The 20915-nt window shown below is 34.0% G+C and overlaps 3 protein-coding genes and 1 non-coding gene across 6 annotated transcripts; 2 read left to right on the top strand and 2 right to left on the bottom strand.

Annotated features, from left to right (window-relative positions):
- Positions 1-887: 887 nt before the first annotated feature.
- On the bottom strand, positions 888-3107 carry LOC108335093 (thioredoxin-like protein YLS8). 2 transcript variants are annotated; one of them, XM_052869047.1, is made up of 3 exons: positions 2900-3107; positions 2404-2730; positions 888-1516 (listed from the first exon to the last, which is right to left on the bottom strand). In XM_052869047.1, exons 1-2 carry the CDS (start codon positions 3017-3019, stop codon positions 2422-2424), a joined length of 429 nt encoding a protein of 142 aa, XP_052725007.1. In that variant the 5' UTR covers positions 3020-3107; the 3' UTR covers positions 888-1516; positions 2404-2421. The 2 variants fall into 2 exon arrangements, with proteins under 2 accessions (XP_052725007.1, XP_017426519.2); XM_017571030.2 differs by lacking the exon at positions 888-1516 and having other exon boundaries at positions 2266-2730.
- LOC108336080 (uncharacterized) lies at positions 3023-10796 on the bottom strand. 2 transcript variants are annotated; one of them, XM_052869046.1, is made up of 10 exons: positions 10313-10796; positions 9342-9847; positions 8203-8405; positions 7920-8087; positions 6656-6970; positions 5624-5773; positions 5389-5538; positions 5105-5305; positions 4059-4936; positions 3023-3156 (listed from the first exon to the last, which is right to left on the bottom strand). In XM_052869046.1, the coding sequence occupies exons 1-9, from the start codon at positions 10695-10697 to the stop codon at positions 4063-4065; spliced, it is 2952 nt and encodes a 983-aa protein (XP_052725006.1). In that variant the 5' UTR covers positions 10698-10796; the 3' UTR covers positions 3023-3156; positions 4059-4062. The 2 variants fall into 2 exon arrangements, with proteins under 2 accessions (XP_052725006.1, XP_017427887.1); XM_017572398.2 differs by lacking the exon at positions 3023-3156 and having other exon boundaries at positions 3780-4936.
- Positions 10797-16367: 5571 nt separating this feature from the next.
- On the top strand, positions 16368-16445 carry TRNAK-CUU (transfer RNA lysine (anticodon CUU)). Its single transcript has one exon. It is a non-coding gene; the product is annotated as a tRNA-Lys (tRNA).
- Positions 16446-17546: 1101 nt separating this feature from the next.
- On the top strand, positions 17547-18236 carry LOC108334985 (uncharacterized). The gene has a single exon (XM_017570904.1). It carries the CDS (start codon positions 17547-17549, stop codon positions 18234-18236), a length of 690 nt encoding a protein of 229 aa, XP_017426393.1.
- The last annotated feature ends 2679 nt before the right edge of the window (positions 18237-20915 follow it).

The raw sequence follows: 20915 nt of genomic DNA, 5'->3' as shown, positions 1-20915 counted from the left end.
GTATTTTCGAAGAAAAATTGTTATGCTATTTTAAAAATCTAGTAAAACATTTACTACTTTTTTTCAAATATACATTTATAACTACAACACAAGCTACTACCGCAATAAAAAGATTTCTATAGATTATCCACATTAAGTAAAGAAAAGTTCCCTTGATCAACTTGCAAGAACTTCACTACTACCGCAATATTTTGAACCATTTTACTTTCATTCTGGATTCTTTTCTTTTCCAAACAAATCTTGAGTAATAACGGAAGAAAATATTGTTTCTTCAAAATTGCCATAAACGCAGTATTTAATTTACTATGACTTTTATTCACAATAATAAATTAAAACTATTACGGTCTCTTATTTATCTCATGATGTTAAAGGATATATCATATTTTTAGTTGAGCAATTTTACAATTTTAGTAAATAAAAAGATTTAAGTACATATATTATTGTAATAGAATAAAAAATGTAAATACTGTGTTTTGTCAATGCAATGGTGTACTTTTTGTTTAAATTAAAATTAATAACTGTCTCGCATATTAAAATTATTTATTAAAATTTTGAAACAATTGAACTGTTCTTCATTCAATTGTATATAGTAGAAAAAAATATCAAAAAGAATTAAATTGTCAATACATATTTATAATAGACAGCCAGTTCAAAATTTAAATTGTTAAAGAATCATAATTAGAAGAATTAAACCCTTTCGGCCTACTTAAAAATCATTGTTTGAGTGTTAACCAAATGGCATGTATAAAAATTGAAAATGAGTTATTCAAACGACACTAGTGTTTGGCGAAAGACAAAAGACAGATACGATTTCCCAGAGTTTAAAGTTTAACAAGGTGTTCACAAATATGCCGAAATGAATAGAATGTGATAAAAAGACAACAAGAGAAATAAAATAGTATTTTATTCCAGATCAAATTGTGTACTATCAATTGATATGATTTGGGAATACCATCTGAATTCATCCTTGTTAGTTCCCAAGGATAATTCTACTAAGATTTCATTCTTGACAAAAAGCCCATAGAAATAATTGATATTGTGGAAAACCTAGGACAAAACTGCAATTGCTGTTGCATACAATTCACAGACCCTCAAGACTAAAGATAAAGCTGCTATAGAAATTGCATTCACAGGGTCCCAATATTGACAAATGCGATTGGGAGATTAATTTCATTACAGGTCCTTCACTATTTTTGAAGTAGGGGCAGAGGCGAGTACATAACTAAACACTGTGAGTGACATTGGACAGACATTTATCAACTTCTGGTGTCATCTACCCTTAACAGTGACATATAAAAGTATATTGTGTTTGGGGAAAAAGTCAATTATTACTCGATGAAAAGTTTATTGTTACAGTTTGCAAGCTAAAGTTCCCATTTTTCCAGATCCAAGCCTGTAGTTTTGCTTATAATTGGATTGTGTTTCAATTGGTTTTCAAAATCCAGGGATGTAAACCAAATACCACTTGACTTCTAGTTGCTATAATTGCAGACTTTCTGCACACTTCCTCGTGTACCTATTATAAGCCCAAAAGTTGAATTCAACATATCAACAACCCTGATTAAACTATAGAATGCAAAAACTATATCCAATATAAATTCAGAATCAATTCCTCTACAGAAAACTAAGCACCTAAAAACGTTATTCAAGATAATTCAATGTGAAAACAAACACTCACTCAAAACCAAATAATTATTGAAACAACACTATTCAGAAAATGACAAGAGTAATCTCACATCATTAAGGTGGAAGTTCAATCAAATGACATGTTAGCCAAGCTAGACAAATGAATTGGGTTTGTTAGATAAAAGTTTAATAATAGAAAAGTAGAGACTAGTAACTCTGAACAGTGATATATTTCATTAGAATTAAAACACAAACAATGTTTATAATTACCAACATAATAATAAATATAATGGAAGGAAAGAGTTTATCGTAGCCTAGGATGAAGAGCGCAATGAACTGTCTTTATAATGCGTTTTAAAACAACATAATGTTCTTTTTTGCTGAAACAATCTTGTGCGGAGACAGATTTCCATACCCATGAACACCAATGCTCCAATATTTTAGGAACAAAATAATTTTTATAAGATAAATGCAAATTGGTAACTATATTCTGTGTATTTCGCTTTTCTGCAACGATCTATTTATAACTACATAGCAGCCACAAGAAAAAAATACTATAATGTACATGACATTGTTATAGAAAAAAAGTGTAAATGAAAGATAGTGGTAGTGGGTGATTTACATAATTATAAAAACAGATTTAAAGCAGACAAATATATTTTTACTTTAAATTTTAAATTAGACATATTTTTTCAAAGGGTTTAGAGTGCATATCAGAACGATCAATCACACAACCACCACACATAAGTAACATGGCAGAATAATTCGTTTGTTTACTTTACAGATCCCCATGAATCAGTAGCGGTATTTGGTGGAGTAATCTTTGGGAGCAATGACAAGACCGCGACCCTTCCTCGCGCCGCGGTAAACGGTCTCGACGATGTCGATGAACTCCTGCTTGTCCTTGAGAGCCCAATTGATCTTGTTGTTGTTGCCAGTGCCGAGATCGATCATGATGTGCTTGTTCCTGAAGAAGAACATGACCGTTGAAGGATCGTAGAGCTCGTACATGGTGTTGAAATCCGGCACCTCCGTTATGTCCACCAGGTATATCACCGCGAAGTTCTTTATCGTCTCCGCCACCGACGCCAACACCTCATCCATCTATTCTCCCAATTTCATCACAAATAATTGCAATTCAAATCGAAACCAGCACAGTTCACAATATGCAGTTTAATCAGTTTGAAATTCACAATTCAAAACATGGAATTCATTATTTACAGCACGAAACTCAAAGTCAAGACATGAAATTGAAATTGAAATTGAGAATTACCTGCATGCAAGTTTCGTCCCAATCGTGACCGAATCGGATAATGACGAGACGCTCTTCTTCGGCGAGGATTGCTTGATCGACGGCCCAGCCGGAGTGCAAGTGAGGCAACAGATACGACATCTTCTTCTTCTTCTTGATTTCTTGGAACCCTAATTTGAGAATCACTCTCAGCTTTCGACTCAAATGCAACAGTGGTTGGTTTTGGTTGGGACTGTAATTTTTATTCCTTCATAGTAGGTGGGTACGTTGGGCTTGAACTGATAGGTGCAGAAAGCAAATTGGTGAGCCCAATTATCATTGCTGGGTCATCCAATTTCGTTTAGCTGACAAAAACTTTTAATGTTCATAAAATTTAGGACTTGTTTATTTAAGGTTTTACTTTATTAAATAACAACTTTTTTTCTTTATATGCTTGTTATTATAGACTTTCAAAATAATTAAAATTCGAAAAGAATCATAAACTCAATTTCAGATTATAATCAAAAGTTATTTGAAACATTTATTCATGAAACTAATTACTTATTATACCTTAAGTTCTAATCCGTTTTCACCGCATTAATTATAATAAACAAAACCATCTTTATATCTGATATTTAATTATTTTACTCATTTTAAATATTTTTATTTATTTTTTCTTTTATAATATTTGACTTTCAATTTCAAGGAAGTAAAACCTTTCATTTGATTTGTAATATAAAAACCTTATTACCAGTATTTACAAATAAACCTTAAAAAAGAAATACAAAATTAGCTACACAAATTTGAAAATTGGAAAAGTAAAAGTTCATACCAGTATCGGTTTTTAAACAAACTAGACAGCAGATTGCTTAATCCAATTCACTGTGTTTTCCATACCATTGACTTTTACAACGGATCAAAATCAATAAAAGAATCGACCGTTTTACAGTTGATGCTAGAGAGAATAGAACCAAAATACAAAATGGGAAGAGATCAATTTACAAAAATGCTCCAGGCGGAAAATCTGTATATAGGCCCAAAACTAAGCAAAAACTAAACTCACTACTTATGATCATGATAAAGTGGGCTTTCATTTACTCCAACTTTTGTATATAGATTAGCCACTACCTAATATCATTTCGTACAACATTTTGTCAAATGTCTTCTATTCATATCTAGTATTGGAAACAATAAAGTTTACCTGCCTACAAAAATCTACTGGGACGTTTTCGTTCCCTCCTTGGCCGGTTTTGCACGTGGGAAGTAAAAAGCTCATCATCCTTTTCTTCCACAATGGTATCCATTGGTTTATCAACACAAGCATGTAAAACAGTCTCCATCGCTTCAACATGATATGACATTGACCCACTGTCATCAGATATGATGGTTGGCTTGCTTGCACAATGTTCTTCATTTAGTAATGCAGATCCTGTTTTCAATTTGGAAGAGCATACGTGATGTCCTTTAGGTTGACACTTTTTCTTTGGTTTGTTTCCTAGAAAGGATGCAAGGGTCATATGGTCGTCGTTATCATCACCAGTCAAAGCATTTGTATCCTCTCGGTTTCTAACTCGTCCATCAGAAACAATATTCGGCGGCACAAACAAATTTATAGTTCCAACAGTATCACATGACTCAGACGAGCCGCTTTGGTCATGAGATGGATTTTGACTTTCAACCTGCTCAGGAACATCTGTAATCCTAGAGGAGAAGGAAGTCTGACTCAATTTTTTGGTAAATCTAGATAATATCTCATTTGATTTGTTGCGTATAAAAGACGAAAGGGTCATGCTGTCCCAATCTTGATTTTCCGAATTCGCAATACAGGTAGATTGGTTTTCTGAACCCTCAATGCAAGTCTCGACCTTGTCACTACAAGATATATCCACTAATTCCTGGGGACAAATTTTACTTCTTTTTGCGTGCCTTTTGGATCTCGTGTTCTTCTTGGGAAGATTGATGCATGCAGATTCTGCGTAGAACTCATCATCGTTGTATACTTCTGTATCTTGTACTTCTTTAGCACAACGTCGAGTTCTTTTTGCACGTTTCTTAGAGCTTGTTTTCTTGGAAACATTGCTGCATGCAATGATCAAGAATTAGAAAACAAAGGTATACCAGAATCAATATTAAATTTCAAATTATACGACCAGCATATTATACTGAAATAGTAATCCCAAGAATGGTGGCATCACAGGTGTAAAATGTAAAGAAACAAGGGGAAAATGAAAGGATAGAGGGGAGTACCTTGACTTGCGCTTCTTGGGAAGTTTTGAAGCACCAATATCGGATTTTGGAGCTAACGCAATTAAAGGCATAAAGTCATCAAGTGTAATGGTTGGCCGTTCAGATTCTCGATCAACGAAGTTACAACTAATGATAGACCTTTGCTTCTTTCTTGCTTCTTGAAGCAAAGGAACTTGTTCAGGACATAACACCTTCCATCTCCTGTTCAATGAAAAGAATAGGTGTAAGACTATAGAAATTGAGATTTTTAGATTTTAATCATTGAACTTAATTTCAACTCATACTTTCGGCACTGTGAATCAGTACGGGGAGGCACTTCTTCAGCAATCTTAGACCAACAATATCCATGCTTGGCAATTGCAGCTTCTAGTCTTAAATCCTCCTCCTCAGTCCATCCACCCCATTTCAAAGAAGGATCCAGACTATTGAGGTATCTGTCATAAGAAAGTTCAAGAACTTCAACAAACTAAGACCATAAAAAACTACGTCCCCAAAATTGTTAAACAAAATGCATATTACCTGTCCCTACACTGAGATTGGATCCGGCCAGGAACATATTTAGCTATTTGATTCCATTTCCGTCCAAAAAGCATGACTGCTACTGTTAAGCGCATATCCTCCTCTTGTGTAAAGCTCCCTTTCTTTTCAGGACAAAGGGATTTTTTCCATCTGCATCACATACAAAATGCAGCCACCAATAAACTCTAGTTCTCCAATAAACTTAACTTGATGTTAATTTATTGACCAGACACAATTGCACATATTTAACCTTTTAATATCAATGACCATATTTTCTTGAAACAGTGTCATTTCATTTTCAATATTATGTTTCTTTTTGTTTTTAGCATAAAGCAACCGGTAAGAGAAACAAAGGAAATAAATAAACAGAGTCTCGAACTATTCTGAATAGATATATTCTTGTTTTCCTGTGATGAAGATATCAAAGCAAATCACTTAGCAAATTTAGATGGGGACCTATGATGCATTGTGAGAAACAAGGTACGAAAGTAACGCACTTCTTCAAAGGTTAAATATATGAGGATGCCATCATTTGCATTTCTATATAATTCAACCTCCAGACATACATAAAATATCACAATCCTAAAGATGTAACTGGGTATTCTCTCCCAGTTGAAATAGGGTTGTTGTAAATTACCTAGTACTGACTAAAACAACAGGGTAGGGTATTATTGTTTTATGTCACTAAACAAATGCCCAATCTTACCTCACCCTACAGAAGAATAAATACTTCCTTTCTCAACCTTCCACTTTTCAACAATACTACATAAACAAATTAGCTATAATGGTTCGAACTATACTGAACTGAAATAAAATAATTGAATTTGACAATCACCACAGATCATCAAGGCCACATGATAACAGCTTAAAAGATGATTCCAAAGCAAACTGTGAACTACACATAAAATGTACCTTATTTTCTTAAGTAGGGTGAAAGCCTACCGTCAAAGATTATTTGATTTCGATAATGGTCTTGCAACCATACACAAATTAAATTACAAATATAGAACAAAATTTAAATAGCTAACCAACCTATTTGAGCATTGGGTTCCTGTCCGCCGTTCTAAAACAGAAGCCACATACTGCCAATTGCCATCACCAAAATACGTCACAGCAGAATAGAGTTGAGCATCTTCTTCCTCAGTCCATTCACTATTTAGCATGGAAGGATTTAAGCTCCTTTGGAATCGCGACAAGCATTGAAATGGAGTCCTGCTTGTGCCCAATGATGCAGCAATTTCGAACCAATTCCTGATACCTGTATCTTGTACAATAAGTAAAAGGGACCTGTCCTCTTCCTTAGTCCACGCACCTTGGTTGATCAAAGGATCTTCATAATTCAACCACCTGTGGTTGCAAACCATTAAAATACAGTGAATCAAAAGTATGGAATCCAACCATTCATACATATAGAAATTATTCTATGGTCTACATAACAGACATCTGTGATAGTGACAACCATCACAGACATATTAAGAACAACCATGTTAACATCATTCCATGTACAACCCCACCTACATGATGTGTTGATCTTGAACTCCTACTGAAAGCCAAAAATGTCAAACTGACTCTGATGGTGATAGTCATAGGTGTCTGCAATGTAGTGGAAAAATATTCTTCATGGAAAGGCAATAAACGTGAAACAGTAGTCAAAGAACTGTATGGACAAGACTAAGAATACAGCACAGGTTATAATTAAGCAGCTAATCAAATCTACAATGCAATTAAGAGAGAAGTTGATCATCCCCCCAGTGATAAATTATTATTGATAGAGCATTTTAATACCCAACCCGAAGAAACAAGTTGTATACGGAAGCTACATAATTTCATCACAAGCTGACCCTATTTAAAGGGATTGCGCTTTGTCAATTTGTTGTCCCCAAACCCACCAAAACATGATTCTACTAAATCATAATACTACCTTAATCTATTCTTTCACCTACTTCATTAAAGATCAATGTTAGCAGCTCTTATATATGTTCATAGAAATAATTTGAAAATGTTCAATCCACAATGTATCAATAAAGCAGTACCAATGTAGGTGGCTAGAACAAATATGAAGCACGAGTATAGCACAATAACAGTAAAATAAAACACTTTATAATAAGCAAGAACCACCTTTTCATGCATACAAACACACAAGAAAACTTCACCAATTAGTAAAATTATACTTTGATTAAAATTCAGCACCAGTTCACCAATATCAGAAACAAAAAATACTTTATCATAGAAAAGATCAAACTTTTCATGCACACGAAAACATAAATGAAAAGCTCACGAATTACAAATTATATACCTTGATTCACATTCAGCACCAGTACGGCCACCAACATACATGGAAGCTATCATATCCCAATTAACTTTAGGTAAAAATTTTCTAATCCTCTCTGGTGTGACTTCAAGATCTTTAACAGATGCAATTATATTATCCATGTCATCTGCCTCCCGAAGCAATTCCTCTGAACTGTAAAGGAGGAGGTGCATCAAGGGAAAATTCAAAACACAACAGGGGAAGGGTCACATTGGTCCAGCAGCAGTTAGTGATTCAGTAACATAGGACAAAATAGAATTGATATTACCTAGTTCTATCAATTGAAAGTGAGAGTTGAAGCACCATTTCTTGGAACTGTTGCTTAATTCCCTTCAAAAGATTTTCCCTTTCTACCTTGGACCATTTTTTCCGATCTAATGAAAGTGGAAATCTTTCCAATACCATTCTATAATTAACGGCATGAGAATTTTCTTCTGGGCCATAACACATTGCAGGTACCCTTTTTTGCTTCTGCCAGGAAAGAGTTAAATCAAGGATTGCCGATATTAAAATTAATCAGTGACAATTGACACTCTGACATACTAAGCTCACAAATGCTATGATACCAGCCACTAAATAGATTACGACTAAACTACCTACATGCTTTTGAAACCAAGCTTTACACTGAAACTTTTGTTTAGGGTTTTGGGAGTAAAATTGTGATTTCTCGCTAATTTTCTAAAGCATTTTTTTCTCCAGAAACTCAAGGATTTTTAACCATTCCACAAAAGAACTACCTCTGTTTTAACCTATGTTCCTTCAAATGTTACAGGATTATCTTTTTTTTCCTGTACTCCATTCTTCTATTGGACTTTCCAGTTCAAATTTTGCTATTTTTTTCTCTAATTTTCGATGTTTTTTTCAACAAATTTCACCACCAGTTTTCACTTTTTGAAGGCCACCAATGTTCTTTTTACCATGAATTCCTTTATTTGTGTATTTCTTTAGTATATGTGTACTATAAATTATTTAGTCTGTGTTATCCCTGTTTCCCACGATAGTATCTTCAAAAATGACTGCCACATGCTACTACTTGAGATTGGTAACCATGATGTAGTTTTTTTTTTCTTTTAATTCATGTTAGCATTTATAAGCTGTACCATATCTTGAACTTTTAAGAACCTTTCCTCTCCATTCCATTTTTATATTACCCATGTTTTCAAGTATCTAGGTTTTCACAGGAGAGAACCCTTTGTCTCCATACCTACTTCATATTACCATTCAAACTCATTAAACTGTATGAAACAGATAACATCTATAGTTCTCGTAATTAAAAAATTAAGTTTCAGGTGAAAGAGAATCTTGAACAGTATCCACTTATAAATGACTGGTACCATTATTTCATAATGAAATAGTATAAATAATAATTCAGACTTCAGTAAACTGTAAAAGCATCACACAACTAACCTTATATTTCTTTGGAACAGAAGACTTTTTTGCAGATATTAATTGAACACGTGGATCTTTTTTCAGTGATAACACATTCCCTGTTCTTCTATTGCACGAAGCCTGGAAGTCCTTAAGAATTTTGATTCTATTCCTTATCTTTTTGTTTTCCTCAATTTTAGCCTCAAGCTCAATTAACTTACCTCTAAGAAATCTCTGCAAATCCCTATTTTTCTTAATGGCATCAATAAAGCACTGAACAACAGGAGGAAAGCTCAATCTTTTCTGTGGTAATCTAGATGACTCCCCGTCATCGGGTTCAGAACTCTCAACAAATTCACTAAGCTGCATTTCAATGTTTTCAATCAACTCCTCTGTGGCAGCCTCTTTAGGATCTTGAGAAATAGGATATAATTTACCACCATCTGATTCGTTATGTGTTGAGCCATTAGCAACGTCACCCTCACAGCCCATGCTGGAGGTCTGATCCTCCTCAACCAACACTTTCTTTCCATCTTCACGCAAACCTGATATTGTTACCATGCCAAGTTTGTTACAAAAGCTAAAGTAGAACTGGTAACAAGACAATTAAGAGAATATACAAACATTATAAGGTAAAACACCAAGTCCCAATTGACTAGAAGTAGTATGTCCTTATTAGGGAAAACTGAGGTCCGGCATTGACTAGAAACTAGAAATAGTGCCTGATAAGTGCTTATAACGCTAAACACAAGGGTTTTGAACAATGAGTTAAGTTAGGCCCATAATCTTAGAAACTTTCATCCTAAGTCATCTAAACTATGTAACAAAACCGAATTCAATGATGAGAGATTTTGTATGATGAATTAGTTATTATAAAGTTTGCATTGCAACAGAGGGAAACATGGATGGATTGAATTTGGGATCTCTCGCATACTGGAATCCCACAAAAACTACTACCGTATTCGGAATCAAAATTCAACAGCGAGAACGCACATAGGAAGCTCAAATACCTTCGTTGTAGTCGCCAAACCTTCTCATGATGGCGCGCACCGTCTCGAGGTCATCCAAGTCGTCGTCATCGTCAGACAAGGCCAACGGCGCAAGCGGCGGAAGAACGGACAGAGGCTGGTAGAGGCTCTGCACTCTCTTGAGACATTCAAGGTCGTCCTGGCCGTCTGAGTCCGAGTCGGTGGCAACCGAAACAGTGGCGGTGCTGGCGTCAATGGGCGGGTCCTCCGACGAAACTCCGTCTTCGGCGGCAGAATTATCTTTGGCGCCTGGGACAACAATCCTGCAGGCTCGGGAGAGCGCGGCCATATCGTCCTTGAAGCCGTCGTCATCGTCGTCATCATCGGTGGATGAGAGATTGCCGAAATCGTCGACGCGAGGAGTCATTAGATTGGGATTTCTTCTGAATTCACCAAGGCTTCTTCCGAATTTCACTCTGAATTTGGATTTCACGCAAGGGTTCTTCTGAATTTCCCGCTGCACTGATTAAATTATTCTAAAAATAATCAAATCCTATGATAATCATTTTCATGAAAGTAATTTATTTATTTAGTAAATTTAATTTTTCTTTTTTCGAGATAAAAGGAGTTATTTGAATGAATAAATTAAAATTTAAAAAATTTAAAAAGGTATTTTAAATAATTAAAGTAAAAACATTTAAAATTCATTTAAACAAATACAAAAATTAATTATTTTTCTTCATACATATTATAAACATCTAAATATTATTTGAATACTTAAATTTGACTACTACTTTTTTTTAGTAAATTTAAATTTTAAAATACATATTTTTAAATTAAAAATTTAATTTAAAAAAGAAAATTCTTCAAATATTTTAATAATTTTAACATTACAATAGAATAATCACATATTTAATAAACAAAAACATTTCAATTATTCAAACCTAACCACAAAACCAATTTTTATATATAACGAGTTTTTGAAAACCAAAAATACTTATAAATAAAATAACTTTTTCAAATTATTTTTTCAAAACATCAAATATACATAAGAACTAATCTTATTATTTATAACGCCACCTAGTACGTGCTCCATTGAAATATCATCATTTGTTCACATCAATCAGGTAGTTATTGCAAAAAAAAACTACAAGTGAACATATAGAAAAAATAGATGGGTAAGCTAACTTTTATAAAGAAACAATCACAATTTAATTCAACCATACATAATAATTTCATTCTCAATCCAAAACAAAACTTAACCAAATTCATAACATTTAGACCTGACCATTTAGATGTGTATATTAAAGTCAAACTATGACAAGTTATACACTTGTAGTGGTGGAATAGTCGGCTTCCCCAAGTTACCACACAAGGTTAGTCTATTTACCACTTATGGCCAAAGAATCAAACCATAGACTAGGACCTTCTACTACTCCTTATCACATAGCCCTCATTCTTTACTTGAGATAGGATGATTAATGGAGTTTCAAGATAACTTCCAAGAATGAGTCTTTACTTCAATACAAGACACTACTAAACACCACCATAGAGTCTTACCATGAGATCCAAGGAATTAAGCCAAACATTGATACCATACCAACAACCAGAATTCATTATTACTTTTATATCATACTTCAAATATCATCATACACATCACCATATTCATCAACCATTAACATATACAATATCCACACCAATATGATTAATCTATATAAAACATTCTAAACAAACATACATAAAACTTAAAGAAAAACCCAAAACTTCCCTATACTAGACTCAAGCCTAGCGAGCAAGTCACCCGCCCAGCGAAATAAGAGAAACAAAAGCCCAGACCTGCAGCAGAGAAGTGACGCTCAACACTACTTCTTACCACTCAGCGTCCCCCAAACAAACAGCACAATGCTCAGCAACTCAGAGTACCCCAGCGTTCATAACACAAAGAGCTCATTATTTTTGCAACGCTCAACATTTTGTAGTCCAGTGGCCCTCTCAACGCCACTCCAAGCCCTTCAACACCGTACCAGAAAAACAACAACTTTGATTCTTGATATATGTGTATCAAGTCATTTCCAAATGACTAAATTGGTATCCTAATACTTGTAATTGTTTGGAAAACATGTTTAAACCTTGGTTTGTATATCAATTTGCTCAAATAGTCAATAACTCAGTCCCTTAGATCAAATTCACACTCACCACAACCACAACTACTAACTTAACATTCTTACAAAACAAATTTCAACAAGATAATAAGCTAACTAAGTCTTAAATGGCACAAACTTAAATTCCTAACTCCAAACTGACTGACTAAAGAACTCCCTTAGAATTTCACCTGTCAAAACTCCTATTACTAAACCTTTTTTTTCAAGATCGTGACCTTTTACTCATTCATATACCCAATAGCAGAACCACATAATATTTTCTCAATCTCATCAATTCAGACCAACAAGACCAGACCCTTTAAAATTAATAAACTCCTTCATAACTTACTCAAACCAATCCAAGAGATTCTAAACCCAACAACCCAAGTACTTGTATCATATCACAACAACATTCCAATACAATTTAAATCAATTAAATAATCATTTGTAACCATCATAAATCATCCACAACCAGTAACATTCAACCAACAATTCATAATCGAAATTCACCACATCAAATCACCAAATTTCACAACATTTCAAACATTTAACACAAATTATAAACATAGAAATAAATTAAAAAATATTAGTTAGCTTTCTTTACCTGACAAAAGACCAAACCGCTTAAGAAAACCTAAAATAATTCCATAAATACAGGAAACTCTCTCTGCTCTTACGAATAATAAAAAGACGATCACGTACATTATTATAACCATTAATCAACAAATACTCAAATTGATGACTCAAAAGACACATACAAGTTGAGCGGGGCCCACATGCAACAAAGATAAGAAAAAACTAAAGAAAAAGGCGTGAAATTCAACTTACTCAAACAAAAACACTGATTAGTCCAAGTTAAAAAGTTTGTCATAAGGATCACTCCTATGATCTTAGTTCTTCAATCAGACAAACTGAGAATGAGAACTCCTAAAGAAAAGTCAAAGAACTATAGAAAAGTGGTTTATAAAGAGATAATGTATTTTAAGATAATGAAACTCGTTCATAACAAAATTAGTTATATTAAAATTTTTTAATATTAAAATAGTTGCGTCTCATTAATTTTAAATTACTACCATTTCTAAAATGTCAATTTTTAGGTCTTTACATTTTATCTAATTAAAAAAATTAAAATATAAAATATTTTAACTATTATATTTAAGGTTTAATAGCTTATTTTGTCCCCAGTTTCGCTCACGTATGTCAACTTAGTCCATCCTTTAAAAAAAGATGTCAATTGCGTCCCTACTTTATAAAATTTGCCTCAATGAAGTCCCTTTCGTTAAATATATACAAACGACGTTAAAGTTTTTTCTTTCTCTTCTACTTTTCTTCTACTTTTCTTACAATGCCGGTTTTTACAGGTTTTGTTAGGTTTTTCTCTCTCTTCTACTTTTATTCTACTTTAAGAAAATACTTTTATTTAATTATTATTTTTATAGTGTATTTTTTTAAATTGCAAAAACTTGATTAAAAAGAAATCTATACTGTGTCCCGGCATCAAGCACAGATTGAAGCAACCTCATAGCACTCCAAGTGATAAACACAGTCAACATCTTCACTTGCACATCCCTTCTCTTCAAGGCCTGCCAGGGATAATTCGTACCCTCCCAAGAGACAATAATCGCAGCTTGAAAGAACAAAATCAGCATCACCCAAAGCCTATCAAAATGCTTGTAAACATTCCAAAACGACCTCCGCTCCACAAAACCAGTCTTGCCTACACGCTTCCCCTTCGGAGTAGTCTTGAAGAAGTTACTCTCAAAATTCAAAGGCCACCCCAAACTCTTCAAACACCTCCTACTCCAAAAATACTCATTAATGTCATCATAATTTCTCCATGCATAGTGGTGAGCCTTTCCATTTCTGCTACTATCAACTTCAACTTTAATAGTATTATAAATTGGCATAATTACAGACTTCAAGAACCCTAATTCAATAGAAACCGTAGGCATAAAAGGACGAGCAATATCTGGATCAATGTGTTCATCAATAACATGATTAACTTCCTTCGCCATGAAATGGTAACTATAACATATGCACTCGGGAGTGAAACGAAGGTTACTGGCCTCTCCCCAAACCAGAAGGTACAGCGCAACGTACACCAACTCGCAGCGGAGATTGGTCGAGTGGCGATGGCTTGAGAGCAACACATTTGACTTCAGGCCGAGGAACGAGCACCACGAAGAGTAGTTGTGTATCAATTTCTTCTAAAAGCACCGCAGGACGCCGACATTGACGATCGCTGGCGGCGACTCGAGGCGCATCTACGAGTTCGGGAGGTGGAGAATGTAAGACACGTGTGATGGTGGAGGGTAACCCTAGTCTCTTTGTTTCTTCCTATAGCGTGTGAGAGAGATTGGAGAACCAACCATAGACTTTTGCTTCCACCTAGAGCGTTGTGAGAGAGTGAAAAAGCAAACCTTCCTGGTATTAGTTCATGCAAGCGAGAATTCGAGATCTTGAAGGGTAACCATTCGTGATGGAACGTGGTTGGAGGTGACTAAGGACTTTAGGGCGTGACAACTCTCTACAAAGCCAAGGTAAGGGGAGTGACCATATTTATCTCGTGTGTGTATGTTTGGTGATGAGTGTATATTTTTATAATATGCCAGTTCTATTTAAATTTCTTTGTGTGTATGGTCATGTATGGGTTGTCGCTTAGGGTTGATTGTTTGGTTCGTATATAGTGGAAATCTTGGAGGAGTGGTGGAAGAAGTAGTGAGTGTTAGGTCATAGGTTTCGTTGTGAAGAAGAGTTTCAAATTAATAAAGTAGATGCATGGTCACTGTGTGGTGTTGGAGAGAAAAGGGTAGTAGTAGATGAGTGAGTTTAAGAGTTTGAAGTGAAAGGGAAGAAGAAAGGAGTGATGAACGGAGGGGAGAGGAGAGGAAGGTGTTCATGAAGGAGTTAAATGAAGATAGCTTAGAACGTGTGGGAATGATGATGAAAGAGAATGCATGGAAGGGGTTGTATGGGTTTATAATGTAAGAAGACAATGAGGAAAAAGGGAGAGAAAAGAACGTAAAGTTGGTGTTTGAAAATGTAGGGGTACACTTCCTTGTCTAGGCTAGTGTTCTTTATATGTGTTTGCCTTTGGAGAGGCAATAGATGTTGGTTGCGGTTATGAGGAGAGCCTTGGGTGGTGTGATATGGATTGTGTTTTGAACTAGAAGAGGAGTTTGGGTTGAGTAAAGTGTACAGAAGATAGGAAAGAGAAGATTATTGTTAAGGTTAGGTGTGTTGTGTTGAAGGGTAGGGTTGTGTTGGGTGGAAGTGTTACAAAGAACCAGGTGCTCCCTCTGGTTTCGAGTTGTCTATTTGGAACCCGAACAACAAGCAAAGCCAGTCCAAAAGGTCCATCTTCTTCTCCCACCGCATGAACTGATGCTTCGGGAGGTCGTTCTAGACGTAGACGAGAAAGAACTGAAACTTTTAATTTCAGTGCTTGCGATTTGGAACATCGTGTGGCGCACGCCCCAATAACAGTGCTTCAATAACTAAATAAAAAATATTTTCTTAAAGTATAAGAGAGAGAAAACCCTGAAAAAGCCTGCAAAAACCTGCATTGTACAAAAAAATAGAATAAAGAGAAAAAAATTTAACGTCGTTTGTATGTATTTAACGGAAGGGATTTCATTGAAACAAATTTTATCAAGTGAGGACGCAATTGACACATTTTTTAAAGGATAAACTAATTTGACATACGTGAGCAAAACTGAGGACAACTATTAAACCTATATTTAAATAAAATATTTAAAAAACACAAAAATAATTTAATTACAAGTAATTTAAATGTTATGTATTTTAATTTTCAATTTTTTAAATATGATTAAAATATCTCATAAGATTACTGAATTTATTTTCTGAATGAGACATACAAGGTTATTGAATTTCGCTGAAAATTTATTTTTTGGTTATATTAGTCAATATTTTAATGTCTAGACTTAATAGCAAAAGCCCGTCTAGCTCAGTTGATAGAGCGCAAGGCTCTTATCCTTGTGGTCGTGGGTTCGAGCCCCACGGTGGCGTTAGCTTTTTAACTTTTGCTGATATCTGGCCCAGTACGCAAACAGCCCGTCTAGCTTTTCTTTTTTCAATTATATTTGTACATATTAGGCTCAATGGGCTATTGTCTGGGCTCAATCTAGTGGCCCAATTACTCACTATAGGCATGATTCTTCATGCACTTCATATTTGAAATGTACTGATATGTAGAAAGAAGCTGCCCTCACAATATGATCCAAGGTGGAATTTAATTTAATCATACTATAAGACTCCACCATAATTGTGCTTAATTTTTTTCTCATTTATATTAATACTATATTTACCTTGATTAAATTTGCTTTCATCCATGTTAATAATTAAATTTAAGTTTAACTTAATTCTATAAAATCGATTTATAAAATGAATTTACATTTATCTATATAATATAAATTGATGTTGTTTACAGAGAATTCAAAAACTTAGAACAACTTTACATGAGAGATGGATGCTATGTTTTCCCACAACAATATAAGATATTAATCCTTCACACTGAATGAGACAAGGCAACTTTTTTGTCCTTTCTAAAACCAGGGAAGTTTCTCAGAATCTGAGAGCAAAAGTGGATGATAGCATTCAGATCCCATGTCCTTCATTTACAAAACAAAGACAAAACACAGTTGTCAGCATCTCATGCTTCACGCACACCAAATCATTTTCTAATCTAACATCTTAGTATTTTCACATTCCTTATGCAGTATGTTTCAACCTTCTCCTTCCAACAACATCTGTCAGCTATATACAATACATCACAGGTTGGCATGCACGAGTTCATCATTTTGCTTCAATATTCAACAACAACACTATCCTATAACCTCTGACATATCCACACAAATGGAACCTTCCTTTCGACAAACTAGTACCTCAGCTGTTTCCACCATCCCAATTCCGTACCTTCATTTTTGCTTCCTCATCTGAATCTTAGATCTAATTAGAGTCAAACTTTTAAGGTTTTCAACTGTGTATATATATAATACCCCTTGAAGCACCCTATGAGAACCTATATACCATAGCCTTGACTCGATAAAGAAAAAGAACAAGTTTTCTGCAGCTTTTGATTTTCTGACACACCCTTTATCTCTTCCTCTCTAGTTATGGCAGCCCTTGATTTTGTTGCCCTAAAGGACTTGCACAATTCAGCAAATAGCCTTCTTCATTCTCCATTGGTTCGAGAAGCTTTTGTGCATGAAAGAGAAGAAAAATGGGTCGATGATGTGTCAGAGTCATCACTGAGGATGTTGGAGGTGTGTGGCATCTCAAAAGATCTTCTCTTGCTAGTGAAGGAACACCTCCAAGAACTTCAGTTCACCCTGCGCAGAGCAAGCATTGGTGGTGAAGGAATTGAGGAAAAAATCTCAGCATGCAACAGGTACAGGAAGAAGGTGAAGAAGGAAACGTTGAAGTGTTTGAAGTGGTTGAAGAAGGGCATGAAGAGTGAGAGAGAAGTGAGTCCAATGAATGAACAAAAACTGGTGTTGGTGGTTGATGTGCTGAGAGAAGTAAGGGTGACAAGCATTTCCATTGTTGAATCACTCTTGTCCCTTGTTTCTTCACCCTGGTTGAATTCAAAGTCAGGGAAAAGGTCCTTCACATCAAGGTTTGTGCGTGTGGATGTTCATTGTTCAGATGATGAGATGAGCTATGATGCCATGGTGATTCAAAGTGCAAACAAAAGATTAGCAGGTGTTAGGATGGCCATAGAAGATCTTGAGGTGGAGCTGGAGTGCATGTTCAGACGTTTGATCCACACAAGGGTCTTGCTGCTTAACATTCTTACCAAATAGGAAACTTAGTTTTTTCAACCCTTTAGTTAGACACATTCTTTCAATTACTTAATTAGATTTTTCACACCTATTCTTTCACTTATCTTCAAATAACAAATTCTGAATCTGCAATATAGTTGAAGACTGGCAATTCTTGTGCAGTTTGTACTAAGAATAAAAGCAATGCATTCAATTCTTACATATGTTTTATTATGCCATAAAACTCTTGATTTTATTCTAAATTATAAGGGGAAATTCAATATTAAGGGGAGGTTGAGAAAGATAAGAAGAAAAAAAGAAGAAGGAAACAAGAGAATAATAAGCAAAAGAAAAGAAAGGAAAGTGAAAAGTAAAATTGTTTATATAAAGAAAAAGGTAAAAAATTAGGAGAAATTCCATAATACATTTGATTGATATTAGATTTAATTTGGTGACTTTTGATTGATAATACATTTGATTTATTCATGTGATTAATTTATTCACTTGATATATTTAAATAACATAATTAATATTTTGTATAATTAATTAAATATAAATATAAATAAATTTAATCTTGTTAAAAATATTTAATAAAAATATCAATTTTAATAAAAATATTTTTATAATATTTATATAAAAATTAGATTTTGTTTGAATTTGAAGGACAAAATTGTTTAATTTTTAAAAAAATTAGAACTAGAGACAATAAAAAGTGAGGGACAAAATTGAGACTAATGCAATTATACATGGCCTCACAATGACACGTGACACTATTAGTGTCACGTTACACTATCATTGTCATGTGACATAGTGTCAACTTGACATATGACAATTTTTTTTTTAAATTTTAAAAATAAAAAATTTTTAAAAATTAAAAAAATTACAAACTGACACATGACACCCTCTTTAATGGTGTTAGTACGAAACTGATAAAACCTAATTGCTTTAATTTTTCAAAAATAGGAACTCAATCGACAAAAAAAAAGTGAAGGACCTATTTAAAAAAAGTCACCAGAAATATAAACCATATGTATGATTAAACCTTCATATTATGAAAATAATTTGATTGTAATATTAATAATTAAAAAAAATAATTTATGAAATAATTTTAAAAATTTGAATTAAAAAGAATAATTTTTCTTGAAATTAAATTAAAGTTAAAATAAATTTTAAATTAAAATTAAAATATTATAAAACTTTAATAAAAAAATATTCTGTAATAAGTATATTAAAATAAATTATCAAAATTTAAAATAGTTAATTTTATTTTAATTTTTTATCTTTTAAAATAAACATATATAAATCTATTTATAAATAATAGAAATAGAACCAACACAAGAAAAACTTTTAGCACTTGATGTAATAGAGAACATATGGAAGGTCTTGAACTTGTAGATTGTGAAGAGGGTAACTAGTTCATGTACTCAACTTCTAAGGAGGACTTAGACTATATTCTATTTCTAGGATTTCCATGAAACTAAGGAAAATGTAGTACCTAATAACACTACGTCTAGTTTCAAGGCAGATAGCATAATCCGAGTCACTAAAACACTTAATTTGGATGTCGATCGATGTTAGTTGGAAAGAAAAGACCATGCCCAAGATTAACCTTTATGTATTTGAGAATATGTTGAATGGCTTTATGATGATGTATAGTTGGCCCTTGAACAAATTGGCTAAGTAAGTGAATAGAAAATTTGATGTCAGGTCTAGATTAGTAAGATAAAGAAGCTTTCTTATTAAATATCGGTAAGAGTATGTGTTGTGTGTAGGTTCATTGACATAAAAAAGCGCCTTTATGTTGTTCATGAGAGGAGTTTGACATGGTTTGTTGTTAAGAATTTCACTCTCATTCAAGATATCCAACACATTTTCTTTGACACAATTGAATACTCTTTTTAGTCCTAGCCACTTCAAAGCCCATAAAGTACTTCAGTCTCCCAAGGTCCTTAATTCTGAAAGTCTAGAGTAGCATACTCTTAGTTTTGGTAATGACACCCATAGAATCTCTAGCCAATATCACATCATCTATATACATGAGTAAAATACTAAATGTGCTAGCAAGACAAAGCCAAGGTTTATAAGAAAGCAAGACAACTTTGCAAACCACTGACGATTTGCTTGTTTGATCCCGTATAAAGATTTAGTTAGGTGAAAAACTTGACCTTGCTTAGGAAGGTTCAGTGGAGGATTCATGTAGACTTCTACATCAAGTTCCCCATGTAAAAATGCATTGTCCATGTCAAGTTGATGTGAGTGCCAATTTTCTGAAACTACAAGAGTTAGGAGGATTCTCACAATAGTTAGCTTGTTGGCTTAATGCGAATCAATACTATAGCATGAAAAATTGCATATCCCCAAGTAGCCATTGGAAGATTAGCTTTCATAAGTAATGGTCTTCTAACAAGTTCTAGAAGTTTTATTAATGATTCTGCAAGTCCATTTTAAGTATGAACATGTGCTACTTATTGTTCAACTTCAATTCCAATTGACGTACAATTACAATACTCATGAAAATTGATGCATATTGGGCGAAGTTAAATGAGCTTTTTACATTAATGAAGCTTCAAACTACTCAATTTAAAACTCAAAAGAGAGAATTTGGGGTTCTAGTACAACACTGGGTGTCATTGTAGTGTCGTTGGGTGCAAGTTGGATAAAAGGCACTAACTTAGCCAAAATTGAACAATACTTAGTACCACTGGACACAACCAAGATAGT

The sequence above is a fragment of the Vigna angularis genome, chromosome 10, assembly GCF_016808095.1.
Source record: "Vigna angularis cultivar LongXiaoDou No.4 chromosome 10, ASM1680809v1, whole genome shotgun sequence".
In the NCBI taxonomy this organism is placed as follows: domain Eukaryota; kingdom Viridiplantae; phylum Streptophyta; class Magnoliopsida; order Fabales; family Fabaceae; genus Vigna; species Vigna angularis.
The sequence above is the reverse complement of the archived record's forward strand: the minus strand, read 5'-3'. Positions and strand labels throughout refer to the sequence as shown.